Raw genomic sequence first — 27015 nt, 5'->3', positions numbered from 1 at the left:
GGAAGGGAGTGAACTCTGCTTATCAGCATGCATTCAGTCCGCATTCTTACTTTATTTGATATTCACGACGAAACCTCTTTCAACGAAATATTTTTTCCAACAATGAAACGTCTTTCTGATATTTTGATATTTAACTCGTAAAGTATACTTTTTCTGATGATATTCATGTTACTTCATTTTAAAATTTTCTTGTACTCAATACTTGGAAAATACAAAAATATTAAAATTAATGCAACTATAAGGAATACAAAAATTGTTTTAATTACTAAAAATTATCTTTGATGCGTTATTTCAATCACCTCCGTTAATCCGAAAGCGTTTTCATTTCAAAGAATGGACATTCCAGCTTCTGCTATCCTTGAAAAAAAGTTCTTTTAATTGACTTACTGGAAGGCTGCTGCAGGAAGGTTTGGAGTTGACTGATGAGATCTGAAACCTGGCACATAAACATTGCGCATCAGCATTATTTTCAGGAACATCATGACAGGTCGCGAAACGTAATTTTTTATGCTGCGCTTCCTATTGCTTGTAAAAATTTTGGATTGTACATAAACATTAAGAATAGCCAGGATTAGACGTCGTAGCAAATTTTGTAATTTTGTTAGTTTGGATTGCTTCTTCCGGGGGCATGAAAATTAAGGATTACACTGATGTTGTATAGAGCGTTCATTGCTCTTCTTGAGTTATTAAGATAAATGATCACGATTCTTCTGGTAGTCTTAGCACCGGAGATGCCGGCAAGTCTTGACTGGTCTTTGGTGAGCGTTGCGTGGTCGTAATAACTAATTAACTATTATATATTGATGTCTTCTCACTACTGCTATACTTCAAGAACCTGGGGCAGAATCTTTCTTTGTCCAGTGGCGTTGAATAATTGCAAAAAGTTGCTGGGTTTTTAGCATGGAAATTCAATTACAATTTATGAATAGGAGGACGTGATTACTAAATTGCCGTTTAAAATTTGCGATTGTGCTGGGAGGAGACTTGATCAATAAATCATTGCAGCCCATAATGAAATTGAATTCATCAATCACAAGCATAATTTTAAGCACATAGTGACGTTAAGCGTGGGGATTTCCTGGTGAGCCTAAGTTTTTTCATGGTCTAACATCAGCTGTTGGTCCGCCGCAGTTCAAATATGCGCCCGGCGTGATGGTAAAGAGTGGCAGCGCAGCGTGGACACGCTTCGCTTCTCTAGTCAGTGAGATGCCGGCCGTGGTCGAGTGAGGGTGTGTAGCGTGGACCGATCTTCACGATCACTGGTGACCCGATAGTAGGGTAGCAGTGCCTAGCGACCGGACAACACACACTCCCATCGACGTTACCATTGGCAACTTGGTTTACGGTTATCGATATTGGCAAGTCTCACAAATGATCGACAAACATCTGGCTGTTTATTTATGAAAAAAAGCGTGCTCTTGGACATATTTTTTCCTGGAAAACTTGTAAACAAAGTATATTTCCTTGTGAGACAATCAATGACAAAAATATTTTCATTTTGGTTAACAATAGATATTAATAAACGGAATAGTCAATAGATTGATGTTATTGAAGTGAATGGGTGCAACACTGTCGAACATGACTTCGGTAACACCTTATTTATTCACTCATTACCGTATTCCTAATAATCTAACCAATATTAGCAAGGACTTCGTATTATTTTAAATTGTTTTCAAATGTGGAACAGCAAAGTATTGACAGACGCTATGGATTACGAAGATAAAACGCTGGCTGAGTTCGCCGAGAACGATCTACGAGAGCTGTGGGACTACGACTACTATGCCGTGAGTGTGACGCTAACTGATAAGATAGTCAGCCGCTGCCTGACGCAACCACGCGCGACTCGTGCCACCACCCGAGCCTAACTCGGGAGAATCGGTGCTACTCATCCTTTGGCAGGGGATACCTAATGAAATTATGTATTATGTACCGTTTTATTGCTAACTAAAAACATAACATTTATAATATCTGTAACTATGCTTGAAATTTAAGAGGATTAGGCTGTTCTCTCTTCGTCGTTACGTTACTTCTATGAATGAATGTCATCTTTAGGTACTACCTAATCGATATTATCATGAAAAGGTGTCTCGAGTGCTTGTCATGGCCGCCAGAGATGGCCTGCTATTATGATATACGAGCAAAATTTTGTCTCGGTTTAATTCAATAAGTAAGCTATGCCTCGTACCAAGCCTGCTATTATGATATGAGGGCTTAACTAAGCCATTTCGCAGCCCGCTCATGCAGTTATCTGGAGCCCGAAATGGCGGTGCTCATATCTTGAGATTACAATGCTGCGGAAATGACCTCTTATAGATCACGTTTTATTTCTCACGAATAAAGTAGTCATCTTACGATTTGTTTTATCCTTTACTTCTTATGTTATATCAGGGTGGTTTCAAATGTGCTTCAATTTTGAAGAGATTGTTCATTGTTGAAAATTACATTTGAGTAATTGTTGGTACGGTAAACATGTTATATGTTAACCAAAATGTTTAGCCTCTAATATCCTTGAAGTGCTGCACCTGGTTTAAAAAGTTTCAATGTACAAAGCATGTACACATCCCCACACTCATAAGAGCACACATATTTTGCCAAATATTTACTAGGGGAAATGTAATCCTCTTTCATAGCTGGAATAAGAGATCTGACAGATGACAACGTCGACCACCTATGTTTCCGAGCCATGTCACTGTTGTTAAGAACGTTCGCCTTGGGATTATGAGCTTCCCTCTTAGTAATTAGTAATTAGTAAGGAATAACGTCCAGTGCATTTACCATGCCACTAGGTGGGTGTCGATGCTGTCGCCATTACTGATGAAGCGTCAGGTTCTGGACACAAGTGTAGCTGCACCTGTACGACTCTTACAGCTGCCACCGCACCTGTGCAGCTCCAGCTAGCCGGGCCGGTCTGCTTGATCTTTGCGCTCGCCTTCCTGCCGCTACTTTCAATGGAACTTTTTCTTTTACTTTAACTCTCTAATTGTTATGAATACAATTAAAATAGTTATGAAATATATTTTGTTTTGAAATAGAATAAGGCATTTCGTAGCTGAATTCAAATTTAGGTCTGTTAGGTATTGAGCAGATATATATTTTATCTTTTAAACTTTAATATTGACTAAATCGCACAGCATTAGAAGGCAGTTGGATCACATTTGTTCAGGTTGGGTGTGGTTCTGAAATGAATGTCATTATATAGTAAAAGAAAGAATGAATTAGAAACTTGAAGAGAATTGTTCATAAAACTGTAGGTGAAATGAATACAATAATAATATTGTATGAAATATACAATATTACTTGAAATACAATAATTTCAATATTGTAATTTCAATAATACTTGAAATACAATAATTTTGTATCAATCACTTTACTCATATTGGTGGTCTAAAAGCATCAGCTTCCATACGACCGACAAGATGATGCATTAATACTGAAAGCTTTAGCATCAATTAACAGTACCAGTTGTATTTTGTCTGAAAAAAGCAACCAATTTCTAGATAAATTAAAAACTGAAAATATAATTTTTCTCTCAAGTTATTGTAAAAGTAATAATTCATCCAAGCTTAATATCATCAGGTGCATGAGATGTCAAGTGTATCCGCGAGACAAGTTTGTCACGTGCTTTCTAGATCCAAGTTCTCCGTATCGTGATATGATAAGAAGCATGTGATGCCTTCTAAGAGATCATTGCACAAGAGATGCAGCACTATCTTGCGCCTCTCTAAGCTAGACTCAATTAGATGATAAAGTTGAATTTTAACGAGTTGAATTTTAATGATTTTAATTGTTATTTCTTGAAACTACAGTGAAACTTTTCAGCTTGAGAAATTTTGTTATTATCTTAGAAAATTTGCCTCTATATTGGCCCAATGCTTCCAGTTGTTTATTTAACAAATTTACGGAAGTATGAACATTTCGCCCTCCTCTGCGGTCGCCATGGTAATGCCTTTCGCTCAAACGCAAGCAAAAATTCCGTTATTATGTTTGATTAATTTCAGAACGATAAGCTCCTTATTACCTCTACTTTTGTGTTTCTATTACAGATCTTAGGCGCCGGTTTATTTGTATTAATTCGAGCATGAAAGGCTTACAATCCCATTTTACTGCAAAAGAAGAAGAACAATAGCATGTTAGAACACTAGCGCATGACTTCAGCGTATAGGCTTCCTCTTGCTGCGAGAATCTATGAGACGTGAACTGACTCATTCCGATCTGAAACATTCGCCCGCGTGTAGTAATACTTAAGTCATACAATGATGTTTTGAAATAAAAAAACTGTTATTTGAGCATTTGAGTTCTTTCAGTACTTAACTTCAATTGAATCGCTCACTGAGTTGATTTAAAAGCAACTGCTAATTAGAATACATTAGCAAAATCGCTTCAAAATTATTTCTATTTTCATTAATAATGTTTCAGTGACCACCTTCGAAATTTCAATGGAAGAAAATGAAAATATTCGCGAAGGTATGAAGACAGCTAGGTACCCGAGACATCACTTCGTTTAAAAATAAGATTTTGACTAAATTTTACACTTCAACGGAAGCCGTATGTAGGCATGGCCTGAGCATTGAGCACCGGTAAAATATTTCATGCTGCCAACGTACGTGAACGTCAGAGGCAAGGATTTTCAAACTGTTATAGTACGCGGAAACCTTGCTGGTACGCGATAGCCTACCAGGCGGATCGCGAAATCTTTCAGCTAGGGTCATCAACGATTCACGGTTAATTTTTTTTCTGCTTCACAAATGTTAAATATGCATCTCAAGATAATCTGGCAATGATATGCAGCAGCTATTACACGCCACCCACCTCATTCAGCCGGACTACCATTGAATTAAAAAATTCCATTTCCTAATGCTCCAATTAATAGCGCATTTAGAAAGATGTCATCAAGGCGAAGTATCAACGACTCATCTAGTAACTTCAGTCCGCGGTTGGTACTTAGTGGTACGCGGGGACTACGGAACCTCCAAGTGGTACCCGATCAGAAAACTTTCCGAACAATGGTTTCCATTACTGGTTGGTCGTAACGTTTCAAAGCCGGCAAAAAAAAATATTGAAAATATTTTTGAAAAATACCCTGCAATCTATAATCTTCCACAGAGTAGGTATCATTTGTCTCCAATGTTCAAAATTGTCGTGTAGGTCAAATCAATAATTTCGATCAAATATCTTTTCTCATGTAGGTGGATATTTTGTTTCATCCATAGTTTAAATCATCGTGGGTTTTCTATTGCGTGCATAAGTTTCCTATCATTTATTATAAATAATGAATGTCTAATTTTTTTATTATACAACTGGAGATTTCTTTGAAGAACCAAGAAAGAGAAACACAGTGATATTTCGACTTCCGAACGCTTCTATACTTGCAAAATTTTCCACATACGAACCGTCGCTTCGAGATGTTTTTTGCTTCCACATATTAATTACGAACACGTCTCTGCTTGCAAACCGAATTTTAGAACCGGTTAGGTGCTTACAAAGCGATTCGGTACTATAATTTATTTAATTGTGTCAATACACATTAAATACTAATACTTTTTCCAGGTACGAACATTTAATTTCGTCATAGGATCCCAGTCACTGAACGAATCAATTAGTTCGTAAGCCGAGGTATCTCTGCAAACTGACACGGTTCAAGTTCATTTATTTTCATTGTGGAGTGATCATTTCAATGCTAATAGCTCGCTATGAAATAAATTTTACTGTATTATCATTTACTGCTGCTTTAGCAGTAAAGTCTTAATTACAGTCAAAACGCGATCGGCTGTGAATGTTTTAACATTTGAAAGAAAGTTTCATTGACTATTCAATCCCAAAAAATGTAATGGTTGTCTTGAAAATTTAGGCGATGAGAAAGCATGCACTTGTTGAATTAATTTTCGTAATCCTCTTCTGCATGATGAATGCTACAAAAATTCTGCTTGTAGAATGGAAACGACTTTTTTGTGGACCAATTTAAGATGAAATGTTCTCCGTACATTTTATTAATTCCTGGCCCACTTCAGAGCTGTTGAGTTCAAGGACGAACAATTGATCACCCTTGATTGCGCATCGCACATGTCTTTGCTGACTAGGTTCCTATGAATAATCAACAAACTATTGTTACATTATCACTTGAATACGGCACCTGACAGCAAGAAAGATGTTCTGCGAGAGTCGAAATTAGGGAGAACTTGTTATTCTTGAAGTCTGTTCGTAATTTCGTTTACCGACGGCAAAACACGGGTCTTAATTCTTAGCTGCTGGTAGAAAAGAAGATCGCTGAATATATGAAATCGTTTGTGATGCTTTTGAGGCACAATAAATGTCTGTTTAAAGCCAATGCTATAAATTAACTTGAAATATGTGCAATAATTATTTTCAACAGCAATAATCCTTTATACCGCCAGTGAATAATAATTAAATTTGTCCATATATCGTATACGAGCTCATATCAGCAGTCGTTTAAAATAGCGATAGCGGCGTGATACACCGCGAGATCAATGATGCACCAAGCAAGCTCAGCCCAGCGCGCCTGCCGTGCCCGCGTCCTGAGTAACGAACGGTTTGACCAACGCCAGGTTCTGCTGATGGAGCATCTCGTTCATTTGCGAAATATTTGGATACATTGTCGTCCAAAATGTTCACTGGTAGTACAAAAATTGCTGGAGTCGTGTCATCTTCTGCCTGTGGGTTGCAAAAGTTTTTGGCTTGCTATTAACCTTTTGTGTGACGTGCCCTCGAAGTTTATGAGAACCAGACGCCACGGTAAATGCTTCGTAGAATAATAATAATGACGATAATAAAAGTACTGTGTTAGTCTGCAGTGAATTCGAGATAGGGGCTTGACATAATATACGAAGCTGACGTGACTGCTCGCCTTAATATATTCATAGATTCATGAGGCATGTGTACCTAGAGGGTATTCACTCTTGTGTCTATACTTTATTTGATGTTTGTTTTCTCTTGTTTGTACGTCAACAGATTCAATATCGATTACTTCTCTAGCAAACGATGCGATAAATTACAGCGACACCTGCTGGTGCCGTCCACTGCAATGTTAGCATCTGCGATGTAGACTTTTTGATCTTGTTGACGGTTACGAACCAATGTTGCGACAAAGGCAACACTGGCATGCGCTGTATATTTCAAAGGGTGAAGACTTTGCAGCCGTAAACTCTTGCTGCATGCCCTGATGCCAAATTTATTGTACGTTAATGGGCGACTGAAACTGTCACGAAATTATATTATATGTAATTACGCATTTGTGCGTAAAATTATGTAGAAGTAGAACTTTTTTTATATAAGATCATGTACTCGCTTTTAGCTGTCCGGTACCTAACGCCTAACGGTCTGATTGTCATTCTCAGCTGTCCAACCACTGACTTGTAAGGAAATAACGCAAATATAACTGCTCTAATAACTTTTATTGGGTCCAATGCAGATCTCCGAGAGCACAAGAGAATCTCGGAGGCGGAGTCCACATTTAGTGCTGAAATGAGAAATGACCGGTTTAATTGCAAAGAACCATTGAGCCGATTATTCGCAAGTGAACAATTATATTCAATATCTCCAATTTGAACGGCAATAATTGAGCATGGCAATATCCCCAAATCGTACCTCGAAACCTAACTGATAACAGGAACTGGATAGTATCTAAATAGGACGAGGAGCCAGTCACAATAAGACGGTAGGCAGCTGTTGCATCCACGGTAAGACAGGAACTTAATTATACTGAAAGTGGTAGAACCAAGGCTATTAGAATCTATATCAAGAGACAATAGAAAGTATGATCAATATGCGCAGATTTTAAGGTATCTCAATGATAATTGGCGCTCATACACACCTTCTAAAATATTGCCGTAGGCGGTATTCAGAAGTGGCTTAATGGCCTATTAGTGACGTTAAAGTTAATAAGTTAGGTTAATAAGTAAAGGTCGGCCCAACCTCAAGAAGATAGTAGTTAGTAAAAGCCGGTTGACGCACTTAGAATATATAATGTTAATACAGAGAACCGAATATTCACACCGAGGCAGGTGAAATAACTAAGTGCCAAGTGGTTCGCGTAACTGATAAGAGCCTTGCGGCCTGCGTTGAAGCAAAGCAATAAATGCGTCGAAAAGCTATTAAATGTTGGGCCGGACCAAGAGGTGAATTTAACATGCATTAAGTATTAAATAAGGGCCCTTCACATGCGCAATTCAATGGTGTTAGCAGAAAGTTATATCATTAAGACGAGGACGTCACCAAAGTATTCAATGCCACCAACTTCTTCCTTCTCGTCTCTCCTTTTGTTGCTCTAACTTCAACTTCCCTAACCTATACTTAATCTCTCTAGTCGCTACTTCATTAATATGGAAAAAAATTTCTTATAGACTGCCAATTTGCATGAGCGCCGACCGCCCACTTTTTATCACGATTGAATTGGATTTAAAACTGAGAGACGTGTTAGCTGTGACGTTAAACTAATTCACCGTCTTAGACTTGAATTTTATAGATTTTTATTTATCACTTAAGAACACTTCATGACGCTGCATTGACTCAATTAACCAAGAAATAATGGCCACAGACGGTCAATTGAAGAACTTTCAATCGATGAATTTTTCCATCCTCATCCAAGACCCGTACGAAATTTAGATTCAGCAGCTTTCACTAAATGTTCAACTCAAATATTAAATTTACGATAGCAGACCATTTTATTGTGAATAGAAAAGAATTACTCGAATACAGACATTATATGTTCGCGACTGAGAATATATTATATGTTCTCGACAAAGAACATTATTTGTTCTCGTTCCACATCTGCGAGCGCTCTCATATGCGCTCATCTGGTGTACATGAGACCTGGACCAACAGCATCATCGTTGTGGCGCTATTGTTGACTCTCATTGTAATTTTTTCATCTCAGCTGCCGATAAAACTACCGAATGAAAATATTATAATCAAAACTTTAAAATGGGATAATAATCACACATAATGCTTCACCAATACATTAAGCGTGATTAATGATTGACAATAATTCGACAAACCTTCTAAATTTGTATCTCGAGTGCAATTATAATTGATAGATGTTCAATAAACAAACTAATTATTTTGAAATGTTTTCATTGAATTCATTTCCTTACAGAGACACACTATATTTAAACAATAACTTAATTTTATTTGTATGTTTCAGTTGCTTGTATGAACAATGAATGAATTTCATCATTAAATGCTATATTTGTAGATTTGTGAAACGTTTCGACTGAATAACTACGCTAAGCGCTGCCTTCCATCAATGCAGCTTTGGTTCCACCGTGTGTACGCTGAAATAACACTCCGTAGCAAAGACGTGTAGACTCGATGCTGTGCATTGAACTCTATTGGCTGCCTTTGTTCAGTTTTTTTTCAGCAACTCTCTTCGCTCAACATTTATTCCTCGTGTTGTTTACATTCACACGTGCAGTTCCCTCAGCAGGGTACGAACTGTCCCTGCTCTGTGAGAAAGTCTCTACCAATGTCGCCACCTTGCTAACCCCGACCGTTTATGTTTCTTTTCTCCGATAGTCTTTAACTTCCAGAAAATTAACGCTCGGAGAGAAACAAATTAGAAATTTTTTCATGGAAGTGAGTAGGAGTGGTAGAAACTCTTTCGGTGCATGTAAATAGAAGGAAAAAATCGAGCAACTAGCTGCATCGTGCTTGCGCGCATAACGGAAAACCGGAAAGAAGAAGGCCCGCTCTGCAGTCTAGCTTGCTCGTCCAATTTTGCGATGCATCTTCAGTGTGAAACAGTAAATAAATAGATTTTTCCTAGCTTCGTTTGTTCGCACATGCAAATTTACAGGTTGAAAAAGTTTTGTTATCTGGTGGAATGTGCCCGCGCGGCGAACACGGCCGAGATTTCTTGCAAAACATCTCACATTTTGCCTGCTACTCTGAATCTGGTTTGAAATTTATTCTTTTTTATGAAGCAAACTCGAAATGATTGTATTTTTTTCTGACTGCAAATAAAATTAGTTAACTCTGACGCATTGTTTTTTTCATGCCACATCACATGATGTGTTTAAGGGATAAAACCTATTTAAATTTGGCCGTGCAAACTGCGAACACAAGTTTCAAAAAAGGTATAATTACACCACAAATCTCATTCAAATGTATGCGTGTAATCACCGTCGTTATTGAAAGGATTTTTGACGTGTTCCTCACCGTTGCTTCTCCATGATCCACACTGGCCCAAGGTTGCCGAGTCCAAGGGTTTGACCTTGAAGATCTGGGAAATTTTGGCTTCAGTTCATGCTGCCTTTATTTATTTTTGATTAATACGAAAGAATACGTCGTTACTCGTTTCTTCCACTCATCTTATAGGCATGTGAATTCCATGTTCAATGTAGTTATTTCACTTCTCGTTCGTTACGAGTGCATTCCGTGTAATCATTGATCTATATAGAGGGAAGAATTTTTTTATGCATCTGTGTACCGCTCTTTGACCAATTTCTTGGTCGAAATTTGAGAGCTGACCACATATTTGCGTGCCAAAAGTCCGTGTTTTTTGGAAAATTAGTCATTTTTTTACACTCATTTTGTGAAAGAAATTAATTGAACCAGTTATTAGCTATATTGCGTGTCAGGCACCTGCTGGTAATATTGCTGCACCTGAAAGAGGCTTGCGTTTTTAGGAGTTTTTTTATAATTTGCAGACATAAGAAATAGCCATGGAAGGGACTGTACGCGGACGCACCGTTCCTACTACGGTTTTTGTCTCCGTTTCTGACTGGAGGACATTTTTTCTTCACGCTGCTAACCAATTACATGACTTTCATTTGATCCTTGTGATGCTTCGCATGTGCGCTTCAAACTTATAACATGACATGAAAGGAGAATTTTTGTTCCATTTCTACGTTGTCCATATAGTATTGCTTCATGTATGAGGTTCTTAGAGCTAGAGGTAATCGATAGTCATATGTTGAAATATTGCGCTGATTGTGATTAATAACATGAAATCCAACCTGCAAACTTCTGAAGATATTTGACTGTGATGGCAGCAGAAATAAATGGCTGCTCTGCCAACATGACTACCGGCCTGCGAATTTCGTCCAACTTTGGAAATTGAGAAGAGTCTCGAGCTTGATTGAGTCTCATTTGATGTAGTAGCTCGGTCGTATAACCTAGCAAAATTATGCTATCATTTAAAAATTTATTTAAACAATGACCATATGTATAAAGAGGTATATCGTGTAGAAACAAATGTTTAATGCTCCTATCTATCTAGTTTACTTTTTTTATCTGGAGTCTACTAGAATAAATATATTCTCGCTGATAACTAGTCATTAACATTCAACTAAAATTTTTTTCTACCTATTTATCTATTATATTACGTGGGTTATGTGCATAAATGCATTTTTAACCCGCAGTGTAAACAATCCATATAAGTTTCTTATTATGCTATATTTTAATGCATCTGGTGCAAAACACGGAGTTTAAATTTTTTAATTGCTCAAGAATTTGATTAAGATATTTGAAGATCTCACCTGCTACTTTCTTTCTCGCACCTAGCCGCTGAGCATCGCTCGCTGGTCACAGATGCAGAGCCTCAAGCTTCTAAGTTTGCGTGAAGTGCGAAGCTAAATGACGAGGCGCGACGCTCACTTTCGCCTTCCGTGTCGAGCAGCATCGCGAGCATACCTAGCATTAAACCCGGAAAACAGAGTCTTTAAAGCGTTACAAGATTTACGAGTGATATTAGCGGCTCATTATTATTTGTTTTCTCTCTTCCCAAGCTATCGACTTTGCTATTTTGACATGGTGAAATTGCATTAAGTTCACGGGGAACCAATTATTTATTATCAATGTCCATTTTATGATTATAATAAAAATTCAGCAGCGAGAGTCTGAAAAGAAAGTTACGACCACTCAGCTTTTCGTAGGCCAGCATGGGTATTGTATAGCAGACGTTTGACGTCATTGGATGCGCGACAGGTTTTGTCGAATTTAAATGAAGACGGTTTGTAATCAGCTGAAAATTTGTGTGTCTTTACATGCTTCATCCAATTCGCCATCTAAAATATTGATTTTAGCTGTAATCAATAGAGATTAGTATTTATTCTGGACGGTTGCTAATGAAAGCAGTTCAAAACATTCGGTGACAGATTGCGTGGAAGTGTTTGACCGTGCAGCTGAGTCGGCTTGCTGCGTGGCTTGAAAAGCCACGTGTCAGGCACCAAGTTATTCACAATTTTATGTCAATGACTGCAGTTGATGTGACTAGCAGTTGAGAGTTTTTCTTCATTCTGGTCACTATATGTTGCGCTCTGCATCCAACCAAATGCATTCTGCGTCCAGAAATGAAAGAATGTGCCTCGTATTACGATCAATAAAAAAGCTATAGCCTTCTTGTTTGACCGTAGAATCAAACAAATTTACACGCGTTGCATTTGACTTTCTCGACTTGCCGCCTAACTGCTGCTTATTCTTCCTGCACGTGTACTCCAATTTATCTGTTTTATTGCCCCTTTAATTATACTAGAATTTCTTCAATATGAGATCGAAGAAATCATGATACATGACACAGATTTCACTACATGTTTCTATTTCATAAATTTGATCCCTCTCGCCAACATGGCATTTTCTTCAATCTAATAATTAAAAAAGCAATTACATTTTTTCGAATTTGAATTATTTTATAAGATTTTACACCAATTAAAGTCGTCTTTCTTTGTACCGAGAGACGTCTATATTCAAGCTAATTTTATCATTGCTACGTTCGTTATCATTGAACGTGATGCTGCACAGTTTCAACTCACATTGACGCTATACATACATCTAGATTAGATAGCGAGTCTGCCGTGAGCTCCGCAGATCGCCGTGCATTGTTCACTCTTACTTCTTCGCTCGCAATGGAAACTCTCGTGGCGAAATTACAAGTCATTGTTAGGTCTGATTTTTAAACGCGCTAAATCTGGCAACTTGCGGTGCTTTGCCGCCATGGTAAAAGTTGACGGCATGAAGCAAGACGCAGTGCAGCGCAGTGTAGCTTACTGTAGCCATGGTTGAACTAAGGTTGACCCATGAGAGGCTCATTTTTGCGGATGTAGTTTGTTGTTCGCCTGAGACGTCACTGATCTCAGTGACGTAACGGGCATTAACCAATCACCGAAATGCGATAAAACCAGTCAACCAATCCGTCATGGGAATGGCGGGATTGTTTACGTTTCTTGATCTCAGTGACGTAACAAGAATGTTTAACTGAAAGACGGATATCCTCGTGGGCTAACCTTATACACCTCGTGGGTAAATCTCACCAAAGATTGTCATGATTGTCTCTCACAAAGCTTGTCATGATTGTGTCTCACCAAAGATTGTCATGATTGTCTCTCACCAAAGATTGCCATGTTTTTTGTCTCACCACAGATAGCCATGATTGTGTCTCACCAAAGATTGTCATGATTGTCTCTCACAAAGATTGTCATGATTGTCTCTCACCAAAGATTGCCATGTTTTTGTCTCACCAAAGATTGTCATGATTGTCTCTCACCAAAGATTGTCATGATTGTCTCTCACCAAAGATTGCCATGTTTTTGTCTCACCAAAGATTGTCATGATTGTCTCTCACAAAGATTGTCATGATTGTCTCTCACCAAAGATTGCCATGTTTTTGTCTCACCAAAGATACAAAAAATAGAACAGCGAAAAGAAAACATGTCAAGACAACATAATGATTATGCAAAATGATCTTACTAAAACTTTGCGCAAGCACGATTTTAGCACATGTCACTGAAAGTTCTATCCAACGCTCATGGCTACATCGATCTGTCTGATTTTTGGTGGAGAGATGCAGCAAAACAAAGGGAACAAATCCAGACCTTCCAAAATTTTTTAACTCTATTACTTTCCGAGTTACAGCCATTCAAAGTTGAGTATCGTTTTTTTGGGACACCCTGTATAGTTCAACCATGACTGTAGCTACAGCTACTCACATATGGATGCCTGCTGCATGCTGCTGCTATTTTTCCCCAGTCGTGGGATTTTCTTAAATATCGGACGAACTTATTCGTCAAAGAGGAATGATAATTGATTTGTATCATAAATGTGTTATCATCTTGTTTCCAACCATGAATTGAAGTATTCATTCCTCTACGACTTAACCAACACCAGTACGTTGTGATGAAATATGATTGTGAAAGCCCTCTGAAACATGCAGTGTATATTCTATGAAATTATCCACAGACTTATTACTGTTCACCGTTCACCACTGAAGCGAAAGGCTGCATCGTTTATCGTTATCTACTCTTTTTTTTGTCGTTTACGGCCTCGGCCTAGACGGCGTCTATATTTATATATAATTTATTTTATATATATTTTATATATACTCTATCACAGTTCAAGCATTATTGAGTGGTTGTGGTGGATCATGTTTATCACGTTTCGCGTTCAGACGATGATATAATCTCAATCATTGTCGCAAAAAAGTGGATATGAATTGGAAAGAAAAAGTTAAAAATTAGCAAAGGCCACAAATTGTGTACTCGAACGATTCCTCATAAATTAATGCATACACAAAATAGCTGAAATTTCTGATGAGTCAATGTAACACTTACTAATCAAAAAGATAATGAAAAAAGTTTACAGACTTAACTAATTTGTCCAATCCATTTTCAACGTTACACAAAGCTTTGATAGATTGTTGATATCAAAGTAGAACTTCTTAGTTTCGCTAAACAGAATTGTGCACCAGTTCGAAACTATATTTGGTACCATAATGTTCCCGACGACAAATGCCGTCCGTCATTTAACATACAATCGCTGGTAGTCTTGAAAATAATAAAATGAGAAGATTCGGCCCGACACCTTCGTCTTTTAACGGAAGTCTTACCGTTAAAAAGAAGTTCATACCGCGCAAATCAAAGGGAAATCTTAGAGGACAAGCTCGGTGACCGTTAACTGCTGCAATGTTTGTGATGAAAGCTCAGCAAAACATAACGGCTATTATAGGATACTGGCCAACTAGAAAAAATTGTAATAATTAATAATAGCTGTATCTGCTAGAAAGTATTCATCATTTATATCGTAGTTTTGTCTGTGTAATAAACGTTTTTGTCATCATATAATATACCGAGTTTTTGCGATATTTATGTCATAATTAGGTAATGCATGAAGTTAGAATGAGCTTTCACTTATTCTGTCGTTGTCATTAAAAGGTCATTCGTATAGAAAAAGTTCGCGATAATTCTTCTAACGCTAATTCCGTTGATTAATCTTGTGAAATTGTTCGTCATGCAACAAGATCTTACGTCTGTGGTGCTGGGAGCGGCAATTAAGACGAGCCGCAGTTCAACAAGTCCACTCGGTTGCTTCACAGGTGCGCAGCTCGAGCTTCCTCGTGGCTGAGCTGTTGCTTCACAATAACAATGCACGGTGTGTCCTCTAGCAAGACGAACAGGGGAGGTATTATTGTTACTTGGGAAAGTATTCTGTTACTTGGGAAAGTATTCTTGTTACTTGGAAAAGTATTCTTGTTACTTGGGAAAATATTCTTGTTACTTGGGAAAGTATTCTTGTTACTTGGGAAAGTATTCTTGTTAGTTGGGAAAGTATTCTTGTTACTTGGGAAAGTATTCTTGTTACTTGGGAAAGGAGGAGGTATTCCTGTTAATGAAATCGAGGTTAGTGGAAATGCGAATAAACTGACGATATCGGTGCGGAGAGATCAACAATATTCATGTATTAGATGTTTCATTTTCCTTATTTCGGATGGACGAAATACAATACACGGATTGATGAAATACAAAATTTATTGTTACAGCGTGAACGTGCCCGCAATGCGAGTTAAAACTCCTGGCTTGGGTCGTCTCAGTGCCCCTATTCATCACGCCAGTTTTTTCTGCACGTTTCTATCGTTATACTTGTTTACCGAAGAATATTCCAGTGGTATAAATTATGGACATTATTTCGATGGATTGATTTCCGTTATAGTATCGAAGCTTGAGTAGTTCATCTATGTACGATAACATAGTTCGTCATATCTATTTCTTGGAGTTGAAGTCCTTTTTCCCCTTTCCTAGGGATACGACGTAAGAGCTCAAGAACTCACGAGGTCAATTATAACCTCTAATTCTCGTTGAGCTCAAGTTCAATGTCCGGGTTCATTGGGGGGATCTAGCTTGATATGATACTTCTTGTACTTTAGCTTTACATGAAGTTCAACTCTAAATTACTAACTTATTGCTGATAGTTTCAGATAAATAATTGGAGAAAATATTGCGTAATTTCGGTACTCAGAGGAGGCTGCACTGCCTCGCAGTTCCGTTGTCTGGTGCAGCAAGTGAAGCGTGCGGTGCGGCAGGATTCGTGTCGCCTACGTCGTGCTCACATTATTCGTGGTCGTGTTAACATCCCGCATCGGTAAGTCCGGTCGTGCTTCCGTGAACGCTGATGAGTGCGGTCAACTGCTGCGGAATGCTGGAGGTGGCATATGAGACCGCGTAATTTTAATTCGCAGCGAAAGATTTGAGTTTAGTTGATAGTTATTGAACAACCAACTACCTCGAAACGCATAGCGTCTTACCTGCTCTACAACGATTTAGGATTTATTCGCTGTCAATCCAATTTTGTTGTTCTTAACCACACGGTCATCCAGAGCTCAGCGATGAAGAAATAATGCATTTACAAACCTATCCACGATGTCCACTCCAATAAACTCTAGTTGTCTATATACATTTCCGACTACGTTCAGATTTGGCGCCTGAATTCTAATCAAAAGTTATTTGAAGCATATTTTCAAGTTGCATCGAGATTACTGTTATTGTTTTGTGTTGAAACCGCTGTCATATCATAGTTTCATCAAGAAATCTAGATTTCCATCATATTGCGTTGTATAATTTCATATTGTTCGAATAGGTAGATAGCGCACGGCAGCAGTACTCATGGTATGGCCCAGCTCGCCTCAATTCTGGGGCAGTTAATGGAACTCTGCATGTGCGCTGCGCAGTTGTTCACAGTGAGCACCTGTGCCGAACTATGCACTGCAGTACTAATTTGTCCTGAAAATCATTTCAGTTTTGATAAAAAATGGTATAACCTTTGAAAATAATGATAATTTTTTATTAAACAAAGCCAATGATGATTCGTCTTAGAATAATTTTAAAAGAAAGAAACAAAAGCCTACGTGCCTGGTGCTACATTGAATTAAAATCCTCTCACTTTGAAATCCGGGACCAAAGGGAATATAATTAAAATTGTATTTGTTGCCTCTCAAATTTGTTTACGACTTCTTTTAGTCTTTCAATTAAGATGTGAAATGTATAGAGACACGCGATGGCACAAAAATGCATGCCGTATTGCTATATCGCTTTCATTTCTTCGTTGCGATTAAACCTAATTTTATTTTATATTATTTACATAGTTGATGTTTTGTGGGTCTTTGGATTTTGAATATTCCGCGTTGTAATCTAAATAAAGTTGGGGTCGTTGATGATGGATATAGTTTCGGTTGGTGTATGGACGCTTTGTAGTAACCGCGCAGCACGTCACTTGAAAGCCCGGCGAGTTTTTCGAAGCATTTAGTGGTGGGCTCGACCACTGAAAACACGAAATAGTCCATCATTACCTGAATTTTGCTGCTGAAAAAGAGCAATTAATAATTTAAATTTAATGATAAATAAACGATAAATTTTTCAAATTTATCACTTATGACTGGTTTTGAAACTCAAATGGAAAGATCGCCGTATCATTATTTTGGGAAACTGATTGTTGTATTCGCGTCAAAGGCACAGTAATGTGGAATTATGTTTACTTAGTCCGACCAGCTTTTTATTCTTACGAGTTGCTTCGACCTGATATCCTCGGCCGTACTATCAAAAATAGTTGAGTTTGTAACTTTTTCATCCAATCACTGACGAGTTTTCAAGCTAAACCGACCAATGAAAGACGATAAATCGATCGCTTCGTGTACTTCATGCTGTGATAGTACGCTTACTGGTCTTCCTGAGCTAGCTTACTTTCCGTGTGTATGTTCGATGAGTAAATTTGTTATCTCTGAGCTTATCAATTTCTTTGTTGTACTTTACTTGTATTGTGTGCTTGCCATGTCAGGTGCTGGATGCATCATACCTGTGATGTGTGCTGTTTGCTAGGCAAGGTATCGAGCCGCTCAGGTTACGTTGTATCATTGCTGTTTTTTGTTCTATGAGAATTCATTGTAATTATAATTGCGTGCATATCTTGAATTTTAGGTTACAAACCTTTTTATTGGTATACGTTATTTTAATTTAATTTAATGAGACTCCTCGAGAGCTGCCGCAGGAATTGAGCGTCTTTAACTTCACTGAATTAATTGGTTTGGCTTCCCTTCCTCTCAGCTATTCGTTGCAGTGATAAGAGTGCCGGCAGGATTAGTGGGATGAGATAGAGACTATAATGTTGGTTTCCTTCATTTCAAGTAAACTTAAAATGTCCAGGATGTGAAATCCTCGAAAGTTCCATTACATAATATTATAATTATCGTTGTATTGTGCTGTTAATAATCTACAATGACATTTCTGAATTTATATTTTATCATTTGGCTCTAAATATCATAAAATCTTAGTAAAATAATTCAATAAAATAAATAGTAGCACATCTTAAATAGTTTCAGTATTTAGATAGCATGTTAATCATCATATCATATTATTAAGGATGTTATGCGCTAGAAGGTTTTCGGCGCTCACTCTAATATTATATTGTCTTGTTGCCCGACCATCTAAAACGAAGGTGTATGTTTTGTTCATATAATTTCTTTCCATACACCGAAGCAAGCAAAACATGAACATGATCATAGTATATTATTCTCATTTCACTATCTTATCTTCTATTTTATTCGAAGTATCTCTAGGAAGTGCAGTTCAAACCTGTAAATTTCGTATGAACATATATTATCACATTGCATTAACAACTCTTAATTAAGATCATTAATTGGGAACCGCGCACTTGAACTTCCCATAGAAGCGCTGCGACAGTTTATGTCTGCTATGAAGAGTTTACTAAAGAAAACTATAAGGTTGGAGATCACAACCACTTTACGGGAAACTATCGAGGTCCAGCGTTTCTTAAGTGTAATTTCAAAGTAAAAAATCATAAATTTATTCCAGTATTTATGCATAACATATACAGTTATGACTAACAGCTGTTACTTTATGCTAATTTAACCGAGAAGTACGCACTCCGTAGCAGCGTCAGGCAGGGGCGGCGTGCGACCATAGCCTACACCGCCGCCCTGCCGCTGAGGCGGCCACTGCTCCCCAGACTCTTGACTTCTTGGAACCTTAAATTCTCGAGCTTTACGCAGTCATTCTTATGCAGTTCGTAGTGGTCCAAACGACACTGTCTTCGATCATTAATACAGTGTAGAAATTCAATTACTAGATATGAAAGTAGTGCGAATGGCGCTCAATAGTAACCAACATTTGCGAAACTTGGAATTCCGAGAATTTTGTGTTTGCATTTTGTTTTTAATCTGTGTTTACTCCTCTTGCCTTTTTATCCAGTTCATTACTTAACGGCTTCATTGCAGGCACTTACTTCTTCTTTCTCATATCATATCTGTGTATTTGTTACCATTATGTATAATGCCAGTTAATGACACAAAATGTTCCATCCCGTAATTCCAAGCCTCTGCGATGTGCCAGCGTAATGGACATCGCTCATTTACTTGGAGCACATAACGCAGGGCGCAGCGAGCCCGTTATGTTGACCTTGCCAGCGATGGGCGAGTTCATAAAATACTCAGGCGCCTGCCGTGGCTCCCTGCTGTTATCACCTTAAGATGTCAACTCATCAGGCTCGCTGAGTCATTTATGTCATTTATACCCGAAAACTAATGGTATTTTTTCTATATTTAGGGTTTCTATGTGGGAATAGTTCATTGAAATATTCCTTTCGATAATTAGAAGAGAGTTTCAGACGGGACATGGTTAGAGGAAAAAATATATTTTATTTGGCATTCTTTAGTTCAGATAAAACTTACAGAAGTGAAGTCATGTTGATTCAATCATTTAGTTCATGTTGGAATGTTTATGTTTTTTTTTAGTTTGGCTTCCATTATGAATTTTAACACAATTGAATTTAATTTAACTATATAAAAAATTCTGGTTTGCAAGAAGTTTGGCGATGACTCTGGAAGCCTTGCATTTTGAGGGAAATCTATTAAATAGGTGCAGGTGCCTCGTGCTTTCTGCATGTCCTTAAACGGTGAAAATGTTGCACCATGGTCCTCGAAGCTAAATCATCACAGTCGTCGAATTAAAAATAATACTTGTCTGTGGCGAGTATTATCTGTGGCGAGTACCACCTTCTTAAATCACGGACCAAATTAATAGGTTAACGTGGACTTCAGGGCACAGTCATTCACTGCGAAGCTACAGCGCGTTGCAGTAGGTTGCCTGTCAGCAATGCGGTGGTCGCGGATATGATCTCACATCGCGGGGTCGGGGTGCGCTGGCTGCTCAGCTCCCTAGCATGCATCGTCCAGCCGCAGTAAAATTGAGGTGAAAAGGAGATAAGCTTTGCCTCGAAAAGGCCTTCTCAGTTTTTAACTGACATTGGTCTAGAGATTGACAGATTTCATTACGTGCAAATGGTGTAGTAGTCATGACTTGGAAAAAAATCTGATCAGTTTTTACTTTCACCTGAACTGTTCTATTATAGACAATGTACTTTTGCTCACTAGGAATGTCAACTGTATATGCAACACATGGCAGCATAACGATTTTTTTCTCCGACAGCTTACGTTTCAGACTACCTAGTTGTTCTGCTGGTTTCGAAGTAGCGCTCGTGTCCAAAAACTTGGTCGTCTATGGCGCGGCGTTAAGGTTTGCTGTCATTTCTCCCCCTTGCCGTTGTAGAGACATGCACAAAACGAATTCAATTCTGCGCGCAGAGCCTCGGACTTCGCGCCTAAACTGCAGCAGCTTTTAAATGAATTGCGGTTACAAGCCTGCGTCCGCCTATAGAGTCTAAATAGCTCTTCTGTCTGTGAACACTGAGCGTAAGTAACTTCTTAGAAAAGCTACAGCTTTTCATCACAGCATTAGGTCACACTGTTTGTTCCATTGGAAGCTTGTCGGTTTACTCGGCAAGGTTTCATTGAAAACAAAATGGGAAAAAATTCTTCACTGATGATTTTTAGTTTCAATAAAAAAATTGCGACATATGTTCATTAATGCAAGTCTGTTGGCTTGTTCTTGAACGAATGCAGGAACAACCTTCTGCGAGTGTCGTGCTTTCATCACGGTGTTTTAATAACACATCGTTGGCAATAAAAGAACTTCCTCCGATCTCGCGTACGTTGCGTACGAGAACGTACACAACTCTTGTACAATGTACATTCAATATAGAATCCGCAACCAAGTTAGGTGATGGGGATGGGTTAGGTGATGGGGGTTAGGTGACCGAACGAGGATCTCATATAGGACACTAAACTCCTACGGTTCATGTTGCCTTGTATTAAATGGTCTCATCTAATTTACATGCTTTTATTAAAGCAGGTAACTATTTAGGTTAAAAATTGGTTTTAAAGCCGAGATCAGATGGATCCTGACAGTAAAGTAGAATGAACATTGAAGCGCACTTGAGGCTTTTATGTTCTAGACTGGAACGACACACCAAAGACAACTCGTGCAGTTTGTTCCGATTACGGGTTAGGTGCTACCTCGAAAAACCGTACTTGCGAGTTTCTGAACATGTGGGCGAAAATTGTGAAAAAAGAAAAACTCGAGAAATATATACAGTTTTTCATACTGTTACCTGCAATGCTTTGGAGTTTTTATTTTTTATCTTGTAGTTATTGCAGTCCCTTGAAAATATAGTTATTAGTGTGATTCCTGAATTATTCTTCAACGACTTGAATTTAAATTTGCATCATATTGACCTACAAAATATCGAATAACAATACAAATTACATATCACGTCTCACTGAATGTAGAAGATTATCTGTACAAGTGTCGTAGTGGCATGCATCATCCTGACATCTGCAGGCGCTACAAGCGTGATTTCAATGATGCCGCCCCTGGTGAGTGCTAAGCCAGCTCTGCATCACGCATAATCTCGACCAGCTTTTTGTTGACCAACGTGACCATTCCCGTTGGTCCCGTTGCGGTCCCGTTCAAAGATCACTTTTTGAAGTAATTTAGCAAATTTTTACAGGTAACTGACTTGACTCACTTGTGCACAGTTGAATGTTTGAGCTTTGTTCTACCTTGTCGTCACCTTCGCCTTGAATTGGAGTACAGCATGGCATTTCTTTAAGAAGTGCACAGGCCATGAGATTTTCAGACGTATTCATTATGAGCCTTCATTTCTTTCAATTTCGCTTAAACGATTAAATATTCTTTAATTAAGAAACTTTTTCCAGTATTATTACCCCTCAGGGGGGACTTCTGACGGATGTCTGTGCTCGTCAGAAGTCTTATGGGATTTCGCGCTCCTAGGGGGATTGTTCCTGAGCGCCCCACCGCTGAGCTCGCGGTCTGACTGTAGGTCTCAGTTATGGGGTTAAGTTATTATGTAGGTAGGATACCTTACATTAAGTTATTTTGTAGGCAGGATTCCTTACATTTCCCTTCTCTGTCTCTCTCGTGCGGGCGGCCGACGTCCCGTGTAAGCGACCTCTTGTTCGAGTGTCTTCGTTTCTGTTGCTTTTCACCTATCCCTCCTTGTCACTTCGTCTCTTTGAGATGCTAACGCTGCTTCTTTCGAGCCATCTTCAGCGGGCTGGACATCTGAGACCTTCCGCCCCTTGTGGGTGTTGAATAATTGAGACCTTCCACCTCTATGGTGATGTTCATCTTGACTTTCCGTGCGAGATAGCTAAATAGCTGAAGTGCTAGTAAACATTTGGCCACTAAACTAACTAACTAACTAACCAGTATTATTACAAGAACTGTATACTGCTCCCATCCCCATCGTTAGTGATCACCAGCTAAATGCTCCTCGCACCATGATACCTGTGAAAAATGTATCATACTTCAGCAGAACTGATAAATGAACTAAATTTCTATGAAATTGATGTACTACAGGTTATACTCTGTTCCTGATCTATAAACACATAGATATGTTGACACGAGTCTGTAATCCCTTCTAGAATTGTTGTTCTTTATCGTAATAACGGATTGGAGTGTGAATCATCTCTGCTACCATCTTATTTTGATCCTTCACTATTCTCGTTATTCAGAGCAAAATCACTTACTTGTCTTCCCTCAATACGTCATATTTATACTTTCCTATTGAAAATATACCGTGTGTAACATTAATCTATTGCAAATAATTTTAACTTTACTGCAATACTTTTTAAGTAAATATCACTAGCACTATACCACATGAAACACTGTATTCTAATGCTTGCTATTCTGCAAATTTTTTTCGGTACGTGGCCATCGAGTCAATCACTCATTCCAGCAGGCGGAAGGTGTATTTGACCCTGGCATAAGCAGAGAGCGCCTGTGCTTCTGTAGGGGTTCGTCAGCTTTAGGTCGAATGATGTCATGAGGAACCTTGGCTTTCCAGGCGACGTAACTTCAATCCTACAACGCACTCTCATCTCGCATATTGACTGACGCGTTGATGTTCGAACGTTGCTAAGGCTTAACCATGAAGTTTTTAGGTATTTGACTACATCTTATTAAGAACGCGAGTGAAGGCCAATCTATTTCGTCCAGAGGCTAATGGAGCTGAAGTTTTTCTTGTGTGTTGCCCTATTAGCGTGATTCTTCCTTAACTGTTTATTAATTAATTAAAATCAATAGACTTTAGGCTATTGAACATACAAATAAGACTATGGATAAAAAAGTTAACGCTTCTTAGGCGAAACTACCTCCACAATTAAACTTGTTTTATTGAAGACCAGAGACTATTTCTTTCCAACATTTTTACCATTGTTTTTCTCGATTCGTTGAATTAGGCATTTAAGAGAGCTAAAAAGTTCTAGTATAATATTTCCGCAAAACATTTTATTATGTATTAACTAATTTGAATTTGAAATCCTTTCAAACGCCTAATTAGCAGAGTTGAGAAAAACAATAGGAACATTTTTGATATGAAATGCTCTCTGGTCTTCAATGGACTGTGCACTAAAGTTCAACTTCTGCCCAACTATCCCAATTAATCCTGAAGGCTGATAGGAAATTTCCTGAGCTAATGAAATTTTGAGGTGTATGTTAGTGGCTAGCACTGTCTAATACCGCAATCGCTACTATATTTCTTCATATACGCTAGCATTGTGTAGCTGTGCACGTTTATGCTGAACTTTACGTTTAATGCTCTGCACGTTTATGCTGAGAGTTAAATTTTCAGCCAACGGCTGCGCTACTGAAATTTTAACCACTCGACAATTTTTAGGAATATTAACCTCTCCGCAACTGAGTGAACGCTGGTCGCGGGAACAGTTTTGTAGTTTCCAATAGCCGAAGGGAGATCTTTTTGCGTCGATTAAGAAGTTATAATAATCGTAGACGGCCTATCAGTTATCATGTACGCATGCACGTACGTAGGCAGACCTAATACTTTGTTGTTCAAGCGTTATTAAGTTTGTGTAGCACTAATTAGCGGATTAAGATTTTTAAGCCTAAAAAAGTTAAACCTTAACCTTACACTCCTATAGGGATTTCACTACAAATTGACAGCGATCGAGGTGCTGGGATACTATTGCCTGATCCGGCGTGCTGCAACGGGCTAGGCAATATAACCCTATTATCTGCGGAAAATTATTATAGACAGAGGCAATTTAGTTGCGTGGATGAGTTTAGTTTAACTGTTCATGGAAGCCAAGTGCAGGTGACCAGAACTGCATTAATTGCTATAACGTTGTCCAGGTAGCATACCCGAGGTTTGGAAACCAAGTGTCTGTCGAGATTGGGTTGATCCAATGACAAATGAATCGGTGTATTCCAGTCTAACCTTCACTTTCTTCTGAATACAGATAGTCATTATGAGGTTGTAACAACGTAGGGAATATTCTGAAATTTATCCAAGGACATTTTTTAATACTTCTCAAGGGTGAAAGCATTCACTGGCCCTGCATGTGAAGTCGTGTTGGGTCGTCACTTTTTAGGCTTGAAGGCCTCTTTTGTGTGCCCATACGAGCAGCACGGGAGGATTTCCTCGTCCATGTCACGTCTGCTTGCTGGGACTCAGCCCGAGAATGTAGACGTCGCTCACCAATATCTGCCTTCGAACGATTAGCTGAAATTACAAAATAATTGTTTCTTCCATATCCAGGTCACAGAGGCGAGATGTAATGTGTTCTTTCAACTAATATTTTGGTTATGTCCGTCTCCTTTTTCGAAATAGTAAGATATAATTATCGTCAGCATAATTTTACGGACCGATGTGGTTCAGGATATACATATGTCTGACATGAAATAGCGCGTTATAACTTGGCTGACATGCTATTGCTGCTGTAAGGGATTTAGGTTATAACATCAAAGAGTTGAAAGTCTAAGAAATTGCTGCTCTAGCTTTGAGCAGTAGCTATATTTTACACACGAAGAAAACACATTCATCCGCTAAATTATCTGAGCATAATTAGTTCACTAGGCACTTCTGAAGAGAAATTATATGACTAAATGGGTGTGGATGATTTACTTTAATCTTTCTTGCAGCCAAGAACCTCGACACTTGATATTCACTCAAGATTTTTCTTCCGCCGTTTGGGTATAATGTAGTGCACTATGTTTACAGGAATAATTAACGGCAAATGATTTAATTTAATTACTATCCCAAAATTATTTTCATACCGACTTTGTAGAATTAAATGAGAGCTTAATTTACTGATGTACTGCAACTGTGTTTTGCTTCTGGCCCTGAAATGAAAAGCTTGTGCCTCTCGATCTGATGAGTTTATGACGATCGCAGAAATCGATTGACCCTTCAGAAGATATTTGAACTGAAAATTTAGTAGGGTATTGGATTCAGTTTGACTGAAATGTTCAAGGTTGTTCAATAACCGTTAACGGAGTACATGACGAAACTTAGTTTTGCATCATTTGAACTATTAAATCTCACGCCACATTTTGTTCTATTGCGATCTGCTACTTTTTTACATTATTCATGTAATTGAATAATGTAATGATTCTTCCCACATTTGAACCTCTTCCTAAATCTAAGCAAATTGACGCTTTTTTATGAAGTCATTGAGTAGCCGCAGCCAGTTAGTTCTAACTTCTACTTCAGCATTGCAGTGCGTAGTTGAAGTTTAACAATTCAAAAAAGGCTCTTCTTAGTTTCATTGAAGAAAATAACTCGTATCATAGTCACTCCAAAATCATAACAGAAAGCTCATTTTATAAGATTGAAGTGAGGAGGCGTTCAAATTAAATGCACGGGAGCTCAGACTAGAGCTGCGGTGCATCAGCACCCGGCAGCAGCACACTTACTTATATGTTCTCGCTGCTGCTAGTGTCGTTACGATGTAACTAGTCGGTATCTGAAACTGGGCTGCTATTCTAGATCATTTATAAACTTGGATGGTTTTTAGTAAAATTTTTTTTGTACGTCATATATAAATTTTAGTTATTATTCATAAATATTCAAGTTTAAGAAGTCAAGAAAATTAAAATAATATCGCTAGAGAGACAAAATGTACCCTATCGCTAATTTTAGCCTGATGCATTTGAAGATAAAATGAAATTTTAAGAAGAGCTGGTAGAATTTGGCTTCACTCACGGTTGAACTCGTTTAGACGATTTACCGATCAATGATGTTCTCTTTAGACCTTTTTAACAGTTCCACCTTCTTTTCTTATGAATACTTTTCGCTTTTTTGCTGGGTCGTTGATCGGGTTATGTTTTCTGGTTATTTGACATTCAAGGACAGAAAATATTGGTATCTTGTATTCCTCACATTTCGGCCAATTCACTGTAAATCTCATAGATTATTATTATTATTGATCACTGTCTTCGATGACAGTTACAGTTTAATTTTGTTAGGCACGACATATCAAGTGAAATATTTGACATGCAGCAAAGCTTCGTTTTGTCAATTGACAAACACCTACACGTGTCCACATACCAGACAAAAACCGCATAT

At 38.3% G+C, this 27015-nt stretch overlaps 1 protein-coding gene and 1 long non-coding RNA gene across 2 annotated transcripts in view; one reads left to right on the top strand and one right to left on the bottom strand.

The window, feature by feature from the left end:
• Nucleotides 1-1221: 1221 nt before the first annotated feature.
• Nucleotides 1222-27015, top strand: part of LOC108668710 — a 69028-nt gene continuing 43234 nt past the window's right edge. The window contains exon 1 of the mRNA XM_047881107.1: nt 1222-1784. Within this exon, the coding sequence (XP_047737063.1) occupies nt 1677-1784 (108 nt within the window). The 5' untranslated portion in view covers nt 1222-1676. The remainder of the gene's footprint in view (nt 1785-27015) is intronic.
• On the bottom strand, nt 7393-8350 carry LOC108668714. Its single transcript, XR_001930614.2, has 2 exons — nt 7603-8350; nt 7393-7474 (listed from the first exon to the last, which is right to left on the bottom strand). It is a non-coding gene; the product is annotated as an uncharacterized LOC108668714 (long non-coding RNA).

Source organism: Hyalella azteca, unplaced genomic scaffold (assembly GCF_000764305.2).
Source record: "Hyalella azteca isolate HAZT.00-mixed unplaced genomic scaffold, Hazt_2.0.2 contig7054, whole genome shotgun sequence".
NCBI classification, from domain to species: domain Eukaryota; kingdom Metazoa; phylum Arthropoda; class Malacostraca; order Amphipoda; family Hyalellidae; genus Hyalella; species Hyalella azteca.
This window is presented reverse-complemented; position numbering and strand designations above follow the sequence as displayed.